This window comes from Pteronotus mesoamericanus, unplaced genomic scaffold (assembly GCF_021234165.1).
Source record: "Pteronotus mesoamericanus isolate MK-2021 breed Mesoamerican mustached bat unplaced genomic scaffold, CSHL_Meso_final contig_246, whole genome shotgun sequence".
Lineage (NCBI taxonomy): Eukaryota > Metazoa > Chordata > Mammalia > Chiroptera > Mormoopidae > Pteronotus > Pteronotus mesoamericanus.
The window spans coordinates 13,254,500-13,277,436 of record NW_026555104.1 but is presented as its reverse complement, the minus strand read 5'-3'; the positions used below and the strand labels follow the sequence as shown (position 1 = coordinate 13,277,436).

The following is a 22,937-nucleotide window of genomic DNA, read 5'->3' as shown; positions in this document are numbered from 1 at the left end:
GCTGAGTTGCCTCCCCACCCCGGAGATTTCCTCTTTGTTCGAAGCACATCGCTCTCCTCTCGTCTGGGTAGCTCACAGGCTAGTGGGGGAGCCAAACAGAGGAAAGGCCGGGCCTCGTGGGCTCAGCTTTCTAGCAGGTGACCTGTCATTATGCATTAAGAGGCGTCTAACTCAGTGAATCTCTGGTTTAGGGCAACAGAAATTTGGACAAAGCTTTCTGCATAAAGATGTTCATTCCAATATTATTTAGTTATAATGTAACTGACTCTTAAAGGAGCCGATAGGTACATTCACATGGTAATAAATCAAAAGCTCCCGACAGGCCTACTGTGAAGTCCCCCTGACCCCAGGCCCTGAGCTTCCGGTAGCTCTCCCAGGAAGCAACTAGTATTACCAATTCTGCCATGATAATTTATAACGGTGAAACATGAGAAACAATCTGAATGTTTCACAGATAAATTATGGTCTGTCCGTGTAGTAGGATACTGTGCAGTCTCTGGAAATCACGCCCGTTACCACACCGTTCTTTGGCTCTTTAACTGTGTCTTGCCCCTGGCCTCAAGCCCTCAGCATTCGCTGTTCCCTGGGCCTGGCATCCCCACCCGCCCCGGGGGGTCCTCAGTTTTCAAACTCCCAGCCTCCCCACCCCCACGGGCCAGAGGAGCCCCACAGTTCTCACAGCTCCCTGGGCCTCTGTCCCTTCACTCTTCCTTCTCGGGTGGCCGCTGGGTGAGTGTTTCCCCTACCCCGACTTGTGCTCTCCTGGAGGGTGGGGTCACTGCCTGCTGGGCTCCCCACCATTGCCTCGGCGCAGAGCCTTCCGATGCGGCCCCCAGAGAGCCTCTGGATGGATGAATGGTCTGAGGGAGGCAGAAACACACGCTACCGAGCTGCATGTATAGCATAATCCCAATTTTATTGCTTCAAATAAAATTTTTATTTAAATGTTATGTATCTCTGCATAAGTAAAGGGAGTATTAAAAGAAGGTACAGCAAGGCACTATGGATGGTTGTCAGGGGTAATGGGATTTTGGTGATTTTTCTTCCTTTTTACTTCCATACTTTTAACTTTTTTCACAATTGGCAAGTATTATTTTTAAATTACAATGAACAATGAAGAATTTTTTAAAAATCTTAGGGGGAAAATAGGGTTTGGGGACCACAGTGGCAAGCCTACGCTGATGGCTCCCTGGGCCAGCTCCCTGGCCCGGGCCAGAGGCTGGCATGTGCCACAGCTTGGGGGTGGGGAGGGGCGGCTGGAGGAGGCGCAGGGTCTCAGCCACCCGGGGGGAGGAAGCAAGTCAGAGCCTAGGCCCCAAGATCCTCAGCCAGGCTCCGCAGGGGTTTGTTTTGGTTTTTTCTTTTGCATGATTTATTTCTTGTATTAAATAGTAAACACATACATCAAGATGTATGTATAAGGTATAGAGAATAAAAAAATTAACACCCGTGAGCCCAGCCCTCAGCTTAAGACACAGAACACCAGATATACATTCCCGGCAGGGTGTCCTAAGTAGACAGTCATGAGGGATTCTGCTGAGGGGTCCAACAAGAAAGGCCTGGGAGGTAAGACCTGAAATGCCTGGTAAATTCATTCATCATTTTAGGCATGAGGCTTCTACCCCAGGGTTTCTGGTGGCCAAGGTTTATTGTATATCCTCATTTACCCACACTAAGGCCACCTTGGCTAACTGCAGCACTTATTTCTTTGCTTTTGGCTGGAATTACATCAGCTGGATCATGCATTCATTCACTCACTCACCAGACAGGCATGGATGAGCTCTACGAAGCAGGCACCTTCTGGACACCCCAGCAGTTCCACCCCTCAGGTAACTTTAAGAGAGTGCGAGCACTTTGAGAGGAGGAAGCACTGAGGAGGGTGGAGGGTCTAACATAGAAGGAGGGGTCTGGAGAGGCTTCTGGGAGCAGGTCCTGCCTGAGCCGAGACATGCGGTCACTGTCTAACGTAAGTTAGACTTCTTGGTTATAAGCAAGGGAAATCTAGCCTGGCTGACTAAGCAAAAGGAGAATCATTGGAAGAATTTTAGTTAGGATACTTTGGGCTTGTAAGTAATTGAAAACACAACTCAAAATGGCTAAAAAAAGAAGAGGATTTATTATGTCATATACCAAGAAGTTCGCAGATCCCAGGATTGCTTATTGGCTCAATAATGTCACTATGGATCCAGGTTCTCTCCATCGTTTTGCTCTGTAGTTCTTGCCAAGCAGGATTTGGCCTTTAGATCGGTCCCTTTGTGGTCAAAAGATGGTGCCTCAGCAGACTGTCGTGTCTCTTTGGTCAGAATGGAGTCACATGCTGCTGTCTAAACTAAGCACCGACAGCGGAGTGAAGACCCCCTTCCCTGGGCTGGGGAGGTGCCCAGCTCCTCTAGAGCAGCTGGCTGCCTGATAGATGAAGGAACTGGGGTCCTAATAGCCAAGAAGAGGGGTGTTGAGTGGACCTCTGCAAAAAGAAAATGGGACCCAGCCCTGGCTGGTGTGGCTCAGTGGATTGAGCGCCGGCCTGCAAACCAAAGGGTCGCTGGTTTGATTCCCAGTGTAGGGCACACGCCTCGGTTGTGGGTCAGGTCCCCAGTAGGGGGCCTGCAAGATGCAACCACACATTGCTATTTCTCTTCCTCTCTCTAAAAGTAAATAAATAAAATTAAAAAGAAAAGAAAAAAGAAAAGAAAATGGGACCCAAAGGAGAAGCTGAACAGCCTAACTCCGCGGAGGGCAGAAACCAGGGTGGCTCTGGGGGTCTTGGTGGGAATAACTGCTGGGGAAGTGTCCTTAGAACAGCCCATGAGGTTGAAACATCTCCAGCCGTCACTCTGCTTCAAGTTCAAGCTCACATTCCTGGGGGAGATTCTCACAGGCTGAGTCTGGCCACCGATTGATAGCCCTGCTTCTTGAATCACCTGCCCTGTGTGTGCACAGAGGGCGGACGGGGGGTTGTGCTTCGCTGAGAGAATTGGGGGAGCTGTTCCTTCGAGAAGGCAAGGAGAGCGGAGTGAGAAGCCCCTGAGCTGAGATGTATGTGGACAGAGAATAGAAGTGGGGGCAGCGGGGCCAGACCAGGGGTGCATGGGCCTGTCAGCCACGCTCAGTTGGAGGGACCTCACAGCAGTGAGGATTCTTCTTTGCAAGCCACAGACACCAGCCTCGACTAATTTAAATAAAAAGAAGATTTATTTCAAGGATATTGGATACTTCACAGACTCTCCAGAGGGTTGGGGGCTCCATAGGCAGGAGTGAGTCCCAAATGAAGGCAAAGACACGCCCAGGCTTGCACCTCCAGTGTTCCCTCCACAGCCGCCAGCCCTGCTGGCTCTGCCGCTGGCGCCGTCCTTGCGGGCGGGGATCCTGCTCGGTCCCTGCTTACCTGCATCACTGACTCCGAGTTCCGAGTCTGGGGTAGGCGTGTCAAGTGGCTGAGTCCAGGCCGTGAGTCTTGCCCAAGCTGCAAGGGAGGCTTTGAAAGTGAGGGCTTGACCTTTTCAGGTGCCACAGGGAGGAGAAGGGCTCACTTACATAATAAACTGGGAGAGCTCCCAAATTACAGGAAGAGGCTTCAGTGGCCAAGTAGCAAAAAAAAAAAAAAAAGAAAGAAAGGTGACAAATGTTCACAACATACTATCCTGAAGGCATTTGGGGAAGACTGTCAGCTGTGGAAGCCAGTAACTGGGTCTTTTGTCCCCAGAGCCCTCTTGGCATGGTGCTGAGCCAATGCCCTGTCAGCAGGGGAGTGACCCGAGCAGACTTAATTGGAGGGGCCAGATAGCCCCAGCCCTCCAGCAGGAGGTGGGGAGCTGGAGCGGAGGCTGGGGCGGTGGTCGTTAGGGACCTGTGCTGGCAAACACCTGCCGCTTCCTTGTCCCCACACACCCTCCTGTTTCACTCTGTTCTTTCTCCTAAACTCCTACCCTCTTCCCTGCCTTCTCTCTCAGCGGATGGGCCCCCTGGGCCCTACTGGCGGCGTGGAGCAAACAGGAGCTCTAGGGCTAACACCGCCCGGGCTGCGTTCCCTCCCGTTACAGGGGAGGAGCCCGGCCTCGGTGGCGTCCTGGCCCTTTCACTCCCACTGCATCAGTTTGTCCCCTCCCTCCCTCCTCCTGGGTCATGCTCAGGAGCATGCAAACAAGTTTCCATCTTAAAACAAAACAACAACAACAACAAACCCTCCCTGGGCCCTCGGCCCCTCCAGGTCCTGCCCTATTTCTCTGTCCCCTTCACAGCAAAACCTGTGCCCCGACACGCTGCTCCCTGGCTCCCCTGGGGGTGTTCTTCCCTACCCCAGACAGGCTGGGCCATGAGACCAATTTTGACCAATGAAACCTGAGCGGGAATGATGTGTGTCACTTGAAACAAAAGCTGTAAGAGCCAGTAAGTAGTTGGCCCTGTCAGCTGTTTTCTCTGCCAGGAGACTGAGCAGAGGCTCAGCTGTCCTGCCTGAGAGAGAAACCAGCCTTTGTTGTCAGCCACTGAGATTCCGGGGTCACTTGTTACGTCAGCCTACCCTAGCCGGTCCTGACTGATAACAGTGCTGTCTCCCCTTCCTCACATCCCATTCACTATTCGACATTTTAAAATAATTTGTTTTTCCATTATAGTTTGTACACAATATTAGATTAGTTTCAGGTGTACAGCATAGTGATTAGACATTTATATACCTTACGGAGGAACCACCCTGATCAGCCTAGTACCCCTCTGACACCCGACGTAGTTATCACAACATTATTGACTGTGTTCCCTCTGCTGTGCTTTACATCCCCATGGCTGTTTTTATAACTGGCAATTCATACTTCTTAATCCCTGTTACCTTTTTCACACATCCCCTCAACCCCTCTCCCATCCGGCAACCATCGAGTTGTTCTCTGTATCTGTCAGTTTGTTTCTGCTTTGTTTGAGTGTTTATTTTGTTGTTTAGATTCCACCTATAAGTGAAATCATGTGGTATTTGTCTTTCCGTATCTGATTTATTGATCTTTCACTCAGCACAGCGCCCTCTCCCATTCACTCTTTATCGCACTCGGTGTGCCTTCTGCTCCCACCTTTCTCCTGGAAACGAACTTGCCAGCACCACTGAGGGCCCTGTGATGCCCAGTCAGCCGGACACTCCCCCATCCTCACACACGCCCTGCGCAGCCCTCCTCACGGGCGGATTCCGCCTTCCTTCTGGAAACACTCTTGGCTTCAGTCACACAGCACTTCCCGGCTTTCCTCTGACCTCATTGGCCGTTCCTTCCGAACGGCTGTGCTGCCAGAGACCTCAGCCCTGGATCTTCTTTCTTGGCTCTCCCGGTGACCTCATCCATTCCCACGGGCTGAAATACCATCGCTGAGCCGGCGGCTCCCCGGTGTGCGGCTCGCTTCTCGCTTCTCGTTTGGTACGCCCAGCTGCCACCAAGTAAACATCTCTGTACGGCTGCCCAAACTTTGTATGTCCTAACCTGAGCTGTTGGGGGCCCCTGCGCCTGCGTTCCTAAGCTCGTCTGGTCTCACTGTACCGTCATCCACTCGAGCCGCCCCGTGGACCTCCCACCCCCTTTCTCTTTATCTGTGTGTCCTGTCAGGTCTCTGTCCCAGACGTTTCTCCTTTTGTCCACTGCTCCATGTCTGTCTTCATGGCCCCTCCCCCTCCAGGCCGCCCACTGCTCTCCCAGAGGATGGCCACAGGCTTCCCTCCCTCCACTTCCTGCCCCGCCTCAATGTCCGCAGCAGCTCCCCAAATCCAGTCACCTCACTCCTACTTCACGCTCTTCAGTGGCTTCTTGCCACACCCAGGATTAGATCCAAGGTCTTTCCTGAGGATTTCAGAGCCCTGGACGGGCCGCCTCCCGCACCCCTGACTGCATCTCTCGCCCCTCTTTCCTCGCCCGCACCAGGCCCAGTCCAGTCCCAGGACCTTTGCTCCTGCGGGTCCCTCTTCCTGGGATGTCGTTCCTTGGCTCCTTCTTACCCTTCAGGTTTCAGCTCAGGTGTCACTTGCCTCCGTGAGCACATAAGCTAATGTCGGTCCCTTCATTTTTCTCAGCCTTAACCCCCATCGTGTGACCCCAGTGCCTACCACCCACTGTCACGTTGAGCTCCCCTGGCCCCTTTTGTCTTCCCCCCACAATGCAGGCTCCGTGGAAGAGGGAGGCCTGTCTCTTAACTGCTGCAGCGCCAAGCATGGGGCTGTTTCTCGCATGAACGAGGGAGCTGAGGGGCAAAATGAGAAGGGGGCGATCGGCACCTGGATGTGGTTCTGAATGCCTTTCACGGACGGCAAGGAAGGGTCAGCTGTCCCTGGGGCCTAGGAACAAGGGCTCTTGGCAGAGATTTCTGCACGTCGAAGGCTGGTTTTCAGCTCCTGTTTTTGTGTTGCCCGTTGCCAGGGTCTTTGGGATTTGGCGGATCCCCGCCCCCCTCCCACTCCCTCAGGAGCCCCAGGCAGGCATCTCAATGGACACTGGCCCTGAGGGCTGTCCCACCCCCATAGAGGTTTCCTGCCCCACTCAACACACCTAAGATACCACCCTGGTTTCAGTGGGCCTGTCGGGTTGCCGTGGGCCCACAGTTTGCTGTGGTTTGAGGGGAGTGACCAGAGGATGCGGAGGGAAGAGGGAGGGCCAAGCACCACGTCAAAGCCTCCCAGAGAGAGCTCATTCTCAGACTCTTCACCCTTGGCCTTGGAGTCTGGGCTGCCACAGCCCAGGTTCTGGAGCCCCTGAACTGAGCAGCAAACTTGAGTTACATGCGACACATTTTATGATCCCATGGAGGGCTTCACAAGATGAAGGTTAGAGCCCACGAGCCCTGGGTTCCCTGCAGAGAGCTGGCGCTCCAGACTGGGATTGATGGATGGACTGGGAGAGGGAATAAAACAGAGAGGTCGAGCCCTGATCTCCGCCAGCTGTGCCCTGAGGGCAGCCAAGGCCTGGCAGGGAACTTGAACTTGGGGTTGAACCCCTATTCCACCTGTAGTCTCTGATCTCTCAGGGCCCCTCTGCCCAGCCTCTCGAGTCTAGGAGCACCAGGGTGGGTGGGGTGAAAGCCAGGGCTCCCTGGAAGTTGGGGAGAACCCTAAGGGGTTGGGCAGCAGCTCCCTTTGATAATAGTAAGAGAAAAACACATCGCCACCCTTGGGGAACACCTGTCTGCAGCCCCCGGACTGGAAGCTCAGGGCCACAGCCACACTGTATGCTCTCAAGACCCAGTAAGGCGGCGATCTCACCCAATTCCAGACTAGGACACTGAGGCCTCGGAGGTTTAGTGGCCTGCCTGAGGTGGCCCAATGGAAGTGCGCTCCTGGGCTGGCCCGAAGCCCAGGCAGTGGCTGGGGGCAGAGCTGCCCGCCCTAGCCTTCACGCCTCCTTCCCACGCAGGGACCCCGGCGGTGAGGAGGTGGGAGACGCAGACAGGCGGAGGATAGGGGAGCCGAGGCTGCTCCCACAAGGCCTTCTGAGAGCTTGGCAGCCCAATTAACTTGGTGTTCCTGGCCAGACCCGCTCGGGGGACTGGGCGCAGCAGATGAAAGCTGAAAGGTTATTTCAATAAGGGGCTGCCTACTTGCCAGCTGAGAAGATCCTGGTGTGCTGGAGAGACCTGGGGCGAGTACATAATTCAGCGTGTCAGAGGAAAGTGGGAGCTAAAGGCAGAGCCAGAGTGAGCGCCGAGATAAGACGGGGGACATCACAGCCCAGAGGTGAACCTCTCTTCAGAGCCGGTCCTGCCCCCTCTTGGGTACGGGGCTCAGGGATGTTTCGGGATGAAAGGGTGTAGCTGCCAGCCCGCTTAATGGTCTCCATGGACAGGCGTGCTTACAGATGTATGCCTGTGCACGCAGACCTATGTATACACATGTGTATGCAGCATGTACACACATAAACACACAAATGCATGAGCATGCACACATGCACACAGAGGGTCTGTCTGGGCCCAGGACTGCGTCCAGGCTGCAGGCACCGGGCCTGAGGTGCAGGTGTCTGGAGAAAACCCACGCTTCACGCCTGACTGTCTGTCCCTCCTCCTGTGCTCAGAGATGGGTTTGTTTTGTTTTTTGCTGGGGTTGGGACGCATTCCTGGCCCCTGGGTAGGGTGAATAACTTGTCCTTGTTTGTTTGGGACTTTCCAGTTTTAACACTGAAGGTGTTACTTTTTGGGAATCCTTGAGTCCTGGGCAAACCTGCACTGGTCACCCTGCCCCCGACTCCTCCCCGGCCTCAGGCGGTTTGATGCGCACCCTCCTCGCTCCCAGGACTCTCCTGTCTGTCACCTCTGCGTGGCCAAGCGGCCCTCGGGAGAGAGCAGGCTGAGTCTGCTCACCCTGAGGCCTCAGTACTAACAAGAACCACTGTGTTTATTCAGCATCTACTATGAGCTAGGCCTAAGGGCTTTCTTCTTGAGCACCTACTGTGTGCCACGCACTGTTCTAGGCCCTGGGGCTATACCAGGGACAGCACTGGACAAAATCACTGTCTTCGTGGAGTTGGCACTTGGTAGGGGGAGAGAGAAAATAAACAGGATATATAAATGATGTCATTTATTAGAAGAGGACGAATGTTACGGGGAAGAGTAGACAGAGAAGGGGCCTGGTTAAAATAGGCTGCTGCTGGGCAGGTGACGTGGGAGAGACCAGAACGGTGAGGCTAGGAGCCCTGCAGAGATCCTGGGAAGTGTTCCAGGCCACGGAACAGCGTGTGCATGGGGCAGGACGCCTGCCGAGCCTGTGAGAAAACAGCAAGGAGGAAAGTGAAGCTGGGGGTGGGAGCGAGCAGGAGGGAAGGAAAGGGAGTGGCCACCTCTGCCCATAGGAACTTGGGGGTAAGGTGAGGACTTACTGAGCGTGATGGGAGCCACAGTGGGTTGAGCAGAGGAGCCACGTGCTCTGACTCATGCTGTTGCTGCTGTGTTAGCAGAGGTGTCTGGGCAGGTTTGGGAGCAGGGGGACCCCTCAGGGGACTCTTGTGATAGTCCAGGCGAGATGTGATCGTGGCCCAGGCCAAGGTGGTGGCTGGGAGAAGTGGATACATTCCAGATCAGTCCTGAAGTGGAGCCGACAGGATTTCTGACGAATTGGGTGAGAGATGAGAGAGAAAGAGTTGATACGACTCTGAGGTTCTTGGCGGGAGCAGTCGGAGGAAGTTTGGTGGGGGGCGAGCAGGCAGAGAGCGTCAGGCTGCAGCTTTAAAGGGTGATGCCCATTTACAGGTGAGGAAAACGAGGCTCACACAAGAAAGGGGATGCTCTTGTTCAGCTGGACAACCAGGACCCAGGTCTCTCCGGCTCCAAAGCCTGCGCTCGTCCCACTGCCCTGTGCCCTGAGACCCCCTAGCCGCCCTGCCGGATCCCCCGTGTCCGGCAGTGGGGGCCGAGGAGAAAAGCCCTGCTCTGCCCTGGCTGACTTCCTTGTCTCCAGGGCCGGGCCAGGCTGAGGTGGTGGAGGAATGCCCACCAGGAAGTGACTAGTGCTGGGGTACAGCACGGAGGGACAGTGCCAATTGGCCTGAGGCGCCAGTAGCTCTGTGAGCATCACTGGCCCGGCCGGAGGTCGTTAGCAGACCAGCAGAGCCATTCGGTTAGCATCGATTGGCTTAAAGACGAGCATCTGGCAAGGCTGGGGGTGAGGGGAGCTCTGCCCTGCTCATGAGGAGGGCGCGTGGCAGAGCCAGAACTGACCACATGGCTATTGATCTCGGAGATGCAGGGAGCCCCACAGACCCGCCTGGGGCCCGTGGGGATGCCAGTCCATCGGGCTGTTCCTGTGCAGGTATATGGAGGGGAGGACCCTCTGGGGCCAAGTGTCAGACTCAGGGCAGGGTGAGGCCTGAGACCTTGGGGCCAGAAAGGGCTAACCAGCCCTCCGATGGGGCTGCCCTGCCCTCCCCACGCAACGAGGAGCGTCTGGATTGGGAGTCGTTTGGGTGAGGCTTGCCCCACTGCCTGGCTCGCCCACTGTGTGGCCTTAGCCAGCCACTTCCCCGTGTGCCATGTGTCCTCCTCCGTGAAAGGGCACGGCACCCGTGGGCTCTTGTGAGGATTCCCTGTAAAGAAACTGGTGGGGCAGGGGCTGGGTCTTCCTTGCGTAGCTCCCTTTGCTGCCAGGAGGGGGCCCCAGCCACACTGGCCGTCTAGCCTGGAGCTGGAGTAGGAGCCCTGTCCATGTGGGTCCCAGGAGTTGTCTGGCTTCCCCACCAAGTTGAGCTGGTGTTACAGCCTCTTCGGGAGCTCTGGCTACTTAGACACCGGCAGAGCGACCAGGGTAAGATGGGGGCCCGCCGCTTGCTTCCCTGTCTCAGTGCCTTTGCCTATCCCACCAGGTCCAGCCCCTGTGGGACTGTTCATAACCACTTCTTAGGAATGGGCTGCTGAGTGGACTGGGTGGGTGCCTGCCTGTGCTCAGGCCACTCACCTCTGCCCCAACAGGCCCCCATCCGGCAGGCGAGGGGGTCTGGGGTTTGCAGGAAGGAGGAAAACAGTGCCCCCTCTTCATTCCTGCACATCCTCCCTGCTGGCAGGCTTCATGGAGGAGGTGACACAGGGGCAGCAAGAGCTTTCCTGGAACTTCCCCAACTCCCCCTGCATACCTAGTGCCTATTTCAGACCCGGCACCTAGCCAGACTGCCTCACACTGTAAGACCCTCTGTCCGCTAGTCCCTTCCCTGCCCTGGCACACTGGATACTCCGAGACTCTGGCAGCAGGTGCTGAATGGAGGGAGGAGTGAATGAGGCTGCAGAGACACAGGTAAGCTCAGATGTGTGGGAGGCCAGGAGGCATGGGAGAAGCTGAGCAGAGCAGTCAGTTGGGGGCACGCTCCTGGAGGAGGAGGAGGAGGAGGGAGAGCCTGAGGAGGCCACAGAGTGGGAGAGACCCAGCCTCGCTTTCTTCAGCCCCCTCGGGCGGGCGGAGTGACCTCTGCCCTACCAGCAGAGAGCAGAGGAGGCCGATGGGAGGGGGAACACGCCTCCTCCATGGAGACTGGGATCCCTGCTAATTTGCAATCTTAAAATGCACAGCAAAGGCACCGGCCTCCTTGTTAGTACATTAATCAGCAATCAGTGGGCTGGGACTCCCCTGGGCCGCATGGAGGGGGCACAGAGGAGTCTCGGCAATGTAGTGCGAGCCTCCCGGGGAAGGAACCCAGCAGGGTGGCAGTCTAGGGCCACGGCACCCGCTGGCTCAGGCAGGGGCTGCTGGAGGCAGGTGAGGTTGGCTAGGAGGGCTGGTCCAGGGCCTTCAAGATGGGATCAGCTTCCAGAGTGGAGAAACAGACTCAAATGAGACCCACTCCATACGCAGGGGGAGGGGCAGCTTCCGTGGCATGGGTCCCCTGGCCTCTGGGCAGTAGGGGGCATGAAGAGCAGCTCCAAGCACTGGCTGAGCTCCCTGCCTCCTTTTGGACCCCTCTCAAGAGGACAGGCATGGTGGCTCCTGCCCTGGGTCCTGCCTTTACCCTACCCTCTGATCTCTGACCCCCTCCCCTTTTGGAATGGCTGCCAAAGTGTGTTTACGTGCCAGCTCCTAAGCTCGCACCCAGGTTTTTGGGCAATTGGCTTTGTCACCCAAACTGAGGTCTTCACTGGTTTCCCCTGTGCCCCAATATCCCCTGGAAGAGTCTGTCTGAGGAAGCGGTATTGCTCTCTGTGGTCCCCTCAGCTTCTCTGGGGGTCACTTCAGAGACCCCCATCCCAGAACCTTAAAAAGGCAGATCTACAGCAGCAGGCAGAAGGGCTGTCTGCCACTCCCCAACCCCCGCCAGGTTGCGGGGCAGGAAAACCCCTCACCCCCCACCCACAGGGTAATTCTGAGGATCAGAGGAGCTTGAGCAGAAGTGCTTTGTCAACTCCATAAGCTGCACAAATGTCAAGTGGCATTAGCGCTGAGCCTGCCCCAGCTCACCCCCGTCCCCGTGGTGAGGTGCTTAAGGGAAGGATATGACTTTGTCTTTGCAGGACCCTGGAGGCAGAGTGGTTGGTATGGCCCTGTGCGTCCCACAAGCACAGGTTCATGGCCAGGGCCCGGCCCCTTCAGCACGTGACATCACGAACGCCCTAGAGCTAGGAGGGGACCCTGGGCTTCCTCAGAGTGGCAGGGTGGGGCTGCCTCCCTGGGGCAGGATTCCTGGAAGACAGCAGCCTGGGCAAGAGTGAGGAGTGGAGCTGGACAAAGGAAAAGGGAATGTCAGGCTCTGGAAAGTGGCTTGGGCCCTCCTCCCAACCCCGGGTGTTGGAGGCCCAGGGCAGCAGGCAGGCTCTGCAGGAGCCCGCTGGGGTTCGAGGTCCAGGTTCCTATCCCCGCACACGCCGGCCTCTCCTTCTGGGGCTGGGGTCCCCCAGCCAGACCGAGGTGGGCAGTGGGCAGCTGGAGGTCAGATCCAAGCTTCCACGTGGGTGGCGCGTTAGGAAAGGAAGCAGGCCGAGGAGGCACGCCAGCCTTGGGCCTGGCCCGCGGGCGGCCGGCCAGCCAGTGGTCCTGCTGACTGTAGGCCCTGCAGGGGCTGCACAGACCATGGCCTGGCCCAGAAGGGGTCCCCACAGCTGCACTGCCTCCACCACCACTGCTAAGGTCATAATTGCTCTGAAATTGTAACTGAACCCAATTATGCAAAAACCAAATTATGTGCGATGATTTTTATGTGTTGGAAACGTTAGGTCGAAGCCGGGTGATTACAAGGGGACGGGAAACAGCTGCCACTCTCTGGGAGCCCATAACTCCCAACAGCTGGGAGCTGTCACTTATTTACGACACCATTTCTGCCAGAACTGAGGGGTGGCAGCGGTGCAGCGGCCTGCCTGAGCCTGGGCAGGCAGCTGGGGCAGAGGCAGGCCTGGGAGCCTGGCTGGGTGGCCAGCATGAGGGCGGGGGCCGGACAGAATAGCTGGGAGGGTTGGTTCTCTCGTTCTGCACACTCCGGGGACAGCTGGTGGCAGGAAGAATCGGCAGAGTTGCCCCAGGCCCCCAGCTCTCCTGAGAGATGGGCGGGCCAAGCTGGAAGGGACGGGCAGGAGGCCAACTCGGGCAGTGACGAGTCTGGAGCCTGTCCCCCCAACACCGGCGCGCCTGCCAGGCTGCCAGGGGCAGCTGCGACCCTGGAAAAAGGCAGGTAATGACTGTCGGCCATAATGAGGCTGCTCCGATAATGAGCATGAGGCTATTATCTGACCACAGGCTGGACACATCCGAAAATAAATTATTTTAAGGATCCATTAACGAATGCCTAATTAATGCCCAATTAGAGGGAAGCTACAGAGGAAACACTCCGGACAGTCTCGAGGCAAGGCCTGGTTTGCAACCACTGCCTGGGAGCGAGTGAAATGGGGAGACGGGAGGGGCCCGAGGTGGACTTGAATGGGAGGCATCCTCTGTCTGGCAGCTTCATGGGCCCCAGAGCCCTGTCAGCCCTGGTACTCTCCCCCGTCCTTTGCACATGTGTAGTCTCTCAGGACCTCTTCACAGCTGAGCCAGGGACAACTATTATTATTTAGAAATGAGACATCTTTAGAGATGAACTTTGGTGTCATGCATACATGCTTTGCGTATTTTGGGAAATAATTTAAATAATGAGACTCCTTAGAACAGGAGTCTGCACAACTGTGTATTCACACAGGTAACATCGAGAAAGTGGCAGAGCTGGGACGGAAACGGGAGGCTCGCTTCTGTGTGATTGATCCCCCTCCTCGCAGGGCTGACAGAGCCGGAGGAGGTGGGGCTAGGAGGTTGGGGCGGGGCTGGGGTTAGGGGCGGGGCTAGGGAGTGTGAGTGAGAATCAGAGCCTTCTGCCCTCGCTTACCTCACAATCCAGGCGGGGGATAGAACCCCCAGTAAAGCCGGGGTGCCACTGTGGGAAGTAGTATCGAGTCCCAGATGGGGGCCTGGTTTGGGCCTGACCCCTGCTTTCATCCCATCAGGAGCCAGGCCCTCAAGGGGACCACCGTCCCAGACAAGCGACAGCAGACAGGACAGAGCCCCCGCAGGCCGAGGAGAGCCACGTGCGCCCGCCCCCCGCCCCCACCCAGTCTGCTTCCGCCTCGGGGCAGCCCCTGACCTGGCTGTGCTCTCTCCCCACCAGGGTGCTGCGTGGAGCTGCTGCTGCTGCTGCTGGCTGGGGAGCTGCCCCTGGGCGGCGGCTGCCCGCGGGACTGCGTGTGCTACCCGGCGCCCATGACGGTCAGCTGCCAGGCGCACAACTTTGCCGCCATCCCCGAGGGCATTCCGGAGGACAGCGAGCGCATCTTCCTGCAGAACAACCGCATCACCCTCCTCCAGCAGGGCCACTTCAGCCCCGCTATGGTCACCCTGTGGATCTACTCCAACAACATCACCTTCATCGACCCCAATACCTTCGAGGGCTTCGTGCACTTGGAGGAGCTGGACCTCGGCGACAACCGGCAGCTGCGGACGCTGGCACCGGAGACCTTCCAGGGCCTGGTGAAGCTCCACGCCCTCTACCTCTATAAGTGTGGGCTCAGCGCCCTGCCCGCGGGCATCTTCGCCGGTCTGCACAGTCTGCAGTACCTCTACTTGCAGGACAACCGCATTGAGTACCTGCAGGACGACATCTTTGTGGACCTGGTCAACCTCAGCCACCTGTTTCTCCATGGCAACAAGCTGTGGAGCCTGGGCCAGGACACCTTCCGGGGGCTGGTGAATCTGGACCGGCTGCTGCTACACGAGAACCAGCTGCAGTGGGTCCACCACAAGGCTTTCCACGACCTCCGCCGGCTCACCACCCTCTTTCTCTTCAACAACAGCCTCTCCGAGCTGCCCGGCGACTGCCTGGCACCCCTGGGCGCCCTGGAGTTCCTCCGCCTCAATGGGAACGCCTGGGACTGCGGCTGCCGCGCTCGCTCCCTGTGGGAATGGCTTCGGAGATTCCGCGGCTCCAGCTCCGCTGTCCCTTGCACGTCCCCCGAGCAGCGGCAGGGCCAGGACCTGAAGCTGCTGAGTGCCGAGGACTTCCGGAACTGCACCGGGCCAGCGTCCCCGCACCAGATCAAGTCACACACGCTCACCACCACCGACAGGGCTGCCCGGAAGGAACATCACCCAGCCCGTGGCCCCGCCAGGGACAAGGGCCACCCACACGGCCATCTGCCCGGCTCCCGGACGGGCTCTAGGAAGCCAGGCAAGAACTGCACCAGCCACAGGAATCGCAACCAGGTCACCAAGGTGGGCGCTGGGAAGCAGGCGCAGGAGCTGCAGGACTATGCCCCTGACTACCAGCACAAGTTCAGCTTCGACATCATGCCCACCGTGCGGCCCAAGAGGAAGGGCAAGTGTGCCCGCAGGACCCCCATCCGTGCCCCCAGCGGGGTGCAGCAGGCCTCCTCCAGCAGTCCTCTGGGGGCCCCCATCCTGGCCTGGATACTGGGGCTGGCAGTCACTCTCGGCTGAGGACCCAGGGCACCAGCACCCAGCACTGCCACACGTCCACCAAGAAACAGAATTTCTTTCCCTTTTTTACAAGTGGAGGATCTGCTGGGTTTCAGACAGAGTCTGGTAAAGGCTTCGGCGGCCGTTTGGGCCCTGCCCGATGGATTATAAACCCAAAGTGTACAGCCCCAAGCGAGGGGATTAGCACGCCTCACCCGCCTATCCCGGCTGGCCCCCGCCGAGCAGCCGCGGACGGCAGCCACCCAGCAAGGCGGTTACAGTGCTCCAGAAGAATCCTTCATTAGCAACAATGGCACGGCGCCCCCCAGGAGCCGAGCTCTGTGGGATCCTGGTTACACGGAGAGGTCGGAAGGGCCCTCACCATTCTTGGAGGAAGCAGGACTCAGGAACAGCTGATGCTCACCCAAGAGGCTGTGTTGACCGTCTGTCTGGGAGCACATGAGCAGGTGGCATTTTGGCTTTTGCCTGAAGCCACGTGGTCAACCTGCCCTGAATCCAACAGTGTGCCACCTTTGGTCCTTTCCCTGGGGTCACACCTCTCATTGCTGATGTCTCAGGCAGCCCTGGCGCACCCAGCCCAGACCCTGGGCTCCAAGAACCAATTACCAAAGGAAAGATCATCAGAGGCTGAAATTCAGAACTTCATCAGGTGCAATGAGGTTCTCACAGGAGGTGCAATTTTATAACTATGTCCACTTATATATATACACACACTCTACATATATATATACACACAAAGGCACAGGTCCCCTGCCCCACTCCCCTACCAAACTGTATGTCTTATCATGTTTATAAACTATATGGAACACTATTATCTGCTGAACTAACGATTGTATTGGTGATTTCTAGCAAGAAAAGAGTGATAGGATTTTTGTCTAGAATCCCAACCTGCAATGACAGTCCCTATGTAACCAGGGCTTGCCAGGGGCACGGGCACATGGTCAGTAGGGAGGCAGCAAAGGGTCAGAGAGAAGGGGAGGCAGCAAGGGTCACTTCAGGGGACCAATATTCTTAGATATTTAGAGCATCACCTTGTTTTTATATGCAACACAAGCCCGTCTGCTGCCCCAGAACACAATCATCCCCACTACAGTAACTGCTGGCACCTGGGTGAGAAGCGAGGAGCAGCTTGGTGGACATCAGGGAGCCAGGTATGGGGTCAGGCTGGACAGAGAAGGGGAAGGAAGGAGCTTTGGGTCTCTTAGGCCGTTGGGTGAAGCAGCCTTCACAGTGTTAGTTCAACAAGCTGGGCAGTGTCGTCAGCCTAGCGTTTTGCCAGCGATGGCCTAGACAGGCCCGGACACTGGGCCTGAGCCCAGGCCTCCAGCACAGCTCAGCTGCTGAATTATTCCTTGGGGCTCTTTGACGAGCACCCCAGCGTGGGCCCAGGGTAGCGTGGTAGGACGGAAAGCATCGGGTGGACCTTAGCAGAGGGATACAGGGAGGGCGTTTCAAGAACCGTCTTGGGCACTTCTGCATTGTGGAGGCCCTGCCCCTACTGGCCCTTCTGAAGATGCCCAGGGATGGGTAGAGGTCAAGGGGCCAGACTCAGGAGGGGGGACGTGCAGGGAATAAAACAGGCCCAGACAGGGCACCGGGCTCCGGTCCAGGTCGGCCATGCTGCTAGCTGGGGCCCCAGTGGGCACAGTCTCCTTTGCGCTTTGCACAAATCTGAATCCCCCCCCAGAGAGGATGTATATGAGGAGCAAGAAACACTGAATCCAATTAAGAGAGAAAAATAATAATTAAAAAAATTTCTCTTGGACAAGAATCCCGTTTCTCATTTCCTAACCCCGCATTCCCAAGCTTTTGTGGGGTGGGCGAGCCTGCCTGGGCACAGCTCTGAGAACACAGCATGTTTGTTGGCGGGAGGAGCTGTTTGGGGCAGGGGCACGCTGACTCACCGCGATGCGCGTGCACGCGCACACAGACACACACACTTGTTCTTCGTTCCATGGTGGTTTTCTCGCCCGCACAGAACATGACTCACTTCCCACACTCTGGCTGTGCTGGGTCGGCACCATCTCTATGGCTCCCCCCGGAGCAGGCTAGCTGGATCCTTCCTGGCCTACTCCCAAGGGCCTCGCCAACAGCAGCCGAGTTAGTGATTCTTAGGGGGCTCAGAGGTGGCTGGAAAGAAACTGCCAGTTCCTGGGGCCAGAGGGGTTTCCAGGAGTCCAGGGACCGACCCAGATAGCAGTGGACTGGGTCTGGAGGTTGCACCTGCCCCTCTGGCCTCGGAGAAAGGAGAGAGCTCCCAGATAGAGGGAGGAGGCTGTGTTTTCAGGTCTGGACAAATCCCCTTCTACACAAGGCTTCAAACGGGCACTAAAGGGAGTCCAGGGAGGGCAGAACAAATTGTCTTTGGCCTGCAGTTGCTCCCTGATGGCCCGCCTTCTCTTACCGAAGCCAGTGCCAAAGCCTGGCCGTTCCTTAGAACCCGAGGATGTTGCTGATTTCATTTCCAACTTTAGAGAGCAAAACCCTCAGTGGGAAAATCAAGAGCCCAAGCACTTTATTAAATTTTTTTTTAAAAACTCAGTAAGTCCCTATAATATGGAAGTAAAATGTCAGAACGAGAAATGCTAATGTTCTATAAATGATCCTCTTCTGTCAGGCACAGTGCAGTCTCTGGTTGCCGACGGTTATTAGAGGCAAGGCAGAGGGGCCCAGGACACCAGGGGTATTTTTAGAAGCTTCTCTAACAGGTAGAGGGAATAAAAGCCACTCTACTGTGGATGACATCACTTGTCACTCAGCAGGTCACATGCTACCCAGTTATGACACCACTGCCAGTAACGTCAGAGCAAGGGGACAGTCAGGGGCTAAGGGGAGGCTCTTGTGTTCACCAGACCCAGTGTCCCTTCCGGGTGGGTCAGGGCAGGGAGGTGTGGGGTCCTGCCCCTGGAATCCTATTCTCCTCCCAGGGGCTGGGACCATTCCTTTGTTCCTGGTGGGGCCAGCCCTTCTGCCATCTTCGCTCAGCACTTGCCCTGGGTCTCAGGAGGAAGCCATCTCCTTCCTCTCTCCCCTCCAGCCACACAGCCCTACTCTGAGGGGTGACCCGCAGGAGGGTCTGGGTGGCCGCTGGTGGTCTGAGTCTCTCTCCAGACGAGCTCCTCCCATGACCCCAGAGCTCTGCTGGCTCCCTACCCTTCATTCAACAAGTACAGATCAAGGACCTATGTATGCCAGCCATTGGTCCAGACCCTGGGGACATAAAAATAAGAAGACGTAACTCTCCTTCAGGGATCTCAGAATCTAAATGTGAAAACAAATATGGGATGGAAGAAACCAATGTGGGATTATTGCCTTTTTTAGTGCCCACTCTACTCTGTCCCCCACCCCCGGCAATGAGAAACTCACTTGGGGTGGAGGCAGTCAGGGAGGGCTTCCAGGAGGAGGTGACACTCCATGGCTCTCAGAGGAGTAGGTGGCCAGAGGAGAGTGTGGGGCAAAGGGCAGGAGGCATGCAATAGCACCACGTTTGGGGTATCGGCGAAGAGCTGTGAGCTGAGGACTGGAAATGCTGTTTGGGGAGGTGCAGGAGGTGGGTCTGGCAAGGGAAAGGCCTGGGTTGCCTGCTGAGGGACATGGCCTCTACTCTGGAAGTGAAAGTGTGTCCTCCTACTTGGAGTCCTCTTCTCTGCCCCACATCCCCATTCCCTCTCCAAGCACATGGTCCCCACCAATGTCATGCTTGCCAGTGTTCTTCAACAGTGGGTTTCATCATCGCAACTTGCCTCTTCTGCTCAGCCAGATCCCTTCCTTGTGCCAGCAAGCAGATTTTCACTGGAAATCTGCCTGGGCCAGAGTCCCATTCCCAGACACCTGCTGCTTCCAAGCTCAGAAAGTATCCCATTGCCATCTTGTCTCCCGCGCTCCCTCCTTTCCCATCCACCGAGAGCTCAGTCCTCAGCCCCTCTCCTTGCTCCAAGTGCGGCTGTCCGGACGCCACCCTCTTGGCTGCCTTTAATGTGCACGCACTGGCTGACTATCAGCGATCCCCGAACCTCCCAACCTGCACCCCCTCCTTTTTTCTCTCCTACTAGGGCTGTTCATTACCAGGGAGCCAAGAAGCCAATTTAGCAAATGTTTGCTCATCACCTAACTAATCACCCAGCACTCTACCACTGTGGCAAATGGTGTTCCAGAAGGCCTGTTGGCAGGTTTGAGGGGGCAGGGGGGCAGGAAGGCTCCTTGGAGGATGAGCTGTGGGCCCTGCATCGGAAAGAACACATTTGCTGGGAAGGCTTTCTGGAGCTGGCTGGGAGCCTCAGGACCTCAGGAGCTCCCAGTAGATCCTTCCTGGTGTTGTTAGCAACACCCCAGCCCTGGCTGGTGTGACTCAGTGGATTGAGCGCCAGCCTGCGAACCAAAGGGTCGCCAGTTTGATTCCCAGTGTAGGGCACATGCCTGGGTTGCAGGCCAGGTCCCCAGTAGGGGACGCGCGAGATGCAATCACACCTTGATGTTTTTCTCCCTCTCTTTCTCCCGCCCTTCCTTTCTCTAAAAATAAATAAATAAATAAAATCCTTTAAAAAAAAAAAAAAGCTGGTTATCATGAAGAAATAATGAAGGAACTTTATTAAAAAAAAATCCCAGACTGTCCCCATCATTGGGATTCAGCACCAAAGAGCCCTACTCAACATAGACCTAGAGGACACCAGCCTTTCTCTGTGCACATTCTTTGATTGACATAGAGCAAGCATATGGGGTCCTGGCCAGGACCTCTGTTAAGCCTCCGGACCTGGCTGTGATCACTTTCTGGTTCATTCCCTCCCAGCCTGGCTCTCTGGCCTCGCCTTTCTCTAGGTAGGAGTTCAGCCCATCAGCCATCACTCCATTCCCCTGTCACAAATATCCCATTCTCAGCTCGTAATGGGCCAATTTTCTTTTACTTTCTGTCTACTCAGAAAATACCTCAAGAACCTTTGATTGTGCGTTAAACCATCCTTTACAATTCTATGCTCGATATCTCTTTCTTCTTCTCAAATTGTCCCTTTTAACTCATTGCGATTTTTGTATAAATCTCCTGGTCTCCCCTTTGCAGGCTGTTAATAAATACAAGCTCTAAAAAAATAGACATAAACATCTATTGTTGGCTAAATAACCCAGCACAATCAAAAGCTTGGGAAAAAAGGGAAGCTTGGAGCAATGCACGCCCACCTGCTCTCTCTCAACTCAGGCTGCTCCTGCTTGTCTTTTGGAAGAGGGCTGCTGGACTCGGGGTAGTTATGGCTCTAGAAAGGCCACTGGGTGAAGGGACCAAGGATGCCCCAGGGAAGGAAGATAAGAAAAGAAAGCAGCTCTAGTGCCATGTTGACAGGTTTCCTCCAAGAACAACAAGGGAGGAGTGAGGACAGAGAGGACCCCTGTGCAGGAAGCAGTGGCTAATTTAAGTGACATTTCAGTAGGCTGGTCCACAAGGCCCCTTACCTCCAAAAGAAATGGGTCAACCTCCTCCGAGATCTGACACCAGCCAGCACTGATGTGGCCTGTCCCCCCTTCAATCCCCATCTCTCTCCTTTCAGCTCTCATTTCTCATTAGAGCTGTTAGTTCCTAAGCACCAGGAGGGTGGGGAAGGCTGTGCCTTTTGTCCCTGATTTCTGTGTGGCAGCGTGCACACTAATGGCATGCCTGAACGGCGGAATTTGACACTGCTGCTGCGAAATGTGCTTGGGTCACGGTGTTTTCCAAATTGGCTGAGGCTCCACGCCACCCCCTCCTCCTTCACCCAGGCATCTGGAGAGGGAGGGACGGGTGGTGCCAGCAACAGTTTCTGCTGCTCCTGCTCCTGCTCAGGGCCTTCGAAAAGAGAAAGGAAGTGAGAGATGTATTAAACTCTTCAATCTCTGTAAGTATCATTTCCCAGGGGACAGACTCTAAGGAAGAAGGAAACTCAAGTGCTGGGGACCTAAACAGGTGGGAGGCCTCGGAAGCGACCAGCTCCCTATCCTCCCACCCCAGCCCCACCACACACACAGCTCCAGGGACCAGCAGGGGCAAGACATGGTGCCCTCGGGATGGCAGCTGACTGGAGACTCAGCAATCCAGGTGGCTGCTCACTGCTCCAGCCAGAAAGTGATGCAAGATATAATCAACAACGGAGCCTTTCTCAGCGATGAGGGGCCAGGGAGAGAAACCCACAGAGGGAGAGCTGCAGGGGGCAAGGTCAAGATGGACAGGATGGGCGAAGCAGGGGGGAGTCCGAGCGAGGCACTGAAGAAGGCACAAGGTCGCCTGGCGAGAGAAAGCACATCGCTAAAGGGGCAACCGTGTAGCCAGAGTCAGAGGCAGGGGAAGATGCAGACAGACAGACAGGAGGGCACAACAAAGAGAGAGAGCCATTTTGCACACATGCACACACCCATTACTCAGGCACTATGTCCTGTCTCTGTCCCTCGTGCAGCTGAGTGTGGGACAGTCACGTAGTTCACGGATGCAATCGCCCACCACGTGCATGGCCCCAGCCAGGCCCTGCAATGCCCTGGTAAAGAGCGCTTGTCTGCCAGCAGCTTCCCTTCCAGCCAAGATCAGCCCCTTTATCTGATTACAAGGTGGGGGTGGTGAGGAGAGGGACAGAGGGTCTGTCACCTGGATACTCACATGAGAGTAAAGGGGGGGGCAAGTCCCGCCCTCCCCACATGCTGATGACCACCCATCAGGGACACCTGTGCGGGATGAGGGGCGGATTCTTGTCTGAGCCCTGGGCCTCAGCGCTCCCCTCTGATCCTTGACCCTGACAGGGTCTGTGCAGCTCCCGGCAATGGGGAGGCTCCAAGACCCCTTAATCCCCTGACACTGCCTCTCAGGCTTGTGTCTCTCGGTCCCAGCTGGGCCACATTATCATTCTCCCTCTAAGCTCCAGCTCACAGGAGTGTCCGAGGTGTTTTTATTCTTTTTCTGACCTCAGAGGCCCTAAGGGCCTTGACCTGTTGTCTCTCCTGCCACCTGGAGAGTCTCTCACTGTTTTATCTGTGGCATTTAAAGTGTCATCAAATGTCTGGCACTTTGCAAGTCTGAGGTGCAGGCTCTACTGAATTTCCACACCAGCCTCCTTTCCAGGAGCCACCGCCGGGCTCACTTTCCTGCCATGCCTCTGCTGGCTGTCACCAGTGTCCATCAGGAAACAGGCTCTCAGCTCGATGAGCACATGGGGGAGACGGGTGGAAACTCAGTGTTTTGGTTGGAAGTTGCTGTGGTCACAGCTGCTGCGAACTCCACGCCTCTGAGATGCCTTCCAATTCCATGTCTGTCTTCCGCACCGCCCCACAGACCAGCGTCCCTCCGCTCCCGGCCTCACAGGGGACACCTGTGCGGGAAGTCCTCCCTGCAGTCACTCCTGTTCCTTACCAGCTCCTCTCTCCTCCCCCACCAACTTCACGCTGGATCCAGCCCTGGCCTCGCCTCCCCAGTATCGACCATCAGGAACTTCAGGAGCTGCTTCCTCTGGCCCACTTGGCCTCTCGCTCAGACACAGCTTCATCTCTCAGAGCCGCTGACCCACTTCAGCCCCTGGGGCAGGCATCTGCGAGCCAGGCCACGGCCCTGTCT

General features: G+C 56.3%; 1 protein-coding gene across 1 annotated transcript in view; it reads left to right on the top strand.

The window, feature by feature from the left end:
• RTN4RL1 (reticulon 4 receptor like 1) overlaps positions 1–17,082 on the top strand; it is a 66,315-nt gene extending 49,233 nt beyond the window's left edge. Inside the window, exon 2 of the mRNA XM_054573321.1 lies at positions 14,055–17,082. Coding sequence (XP_054429296.1) covers positions 14,055–15,379 — 1,325 coding nt within the window. The 3' untranslated portion in view covers positions 15,380–17,082. The remainder of the gene's footprint in view (positions 1–14,054) is intronic.
• The last annotated feature ends 5,855 nt before the right edge of the window (positions 17,083–22,937 follow it).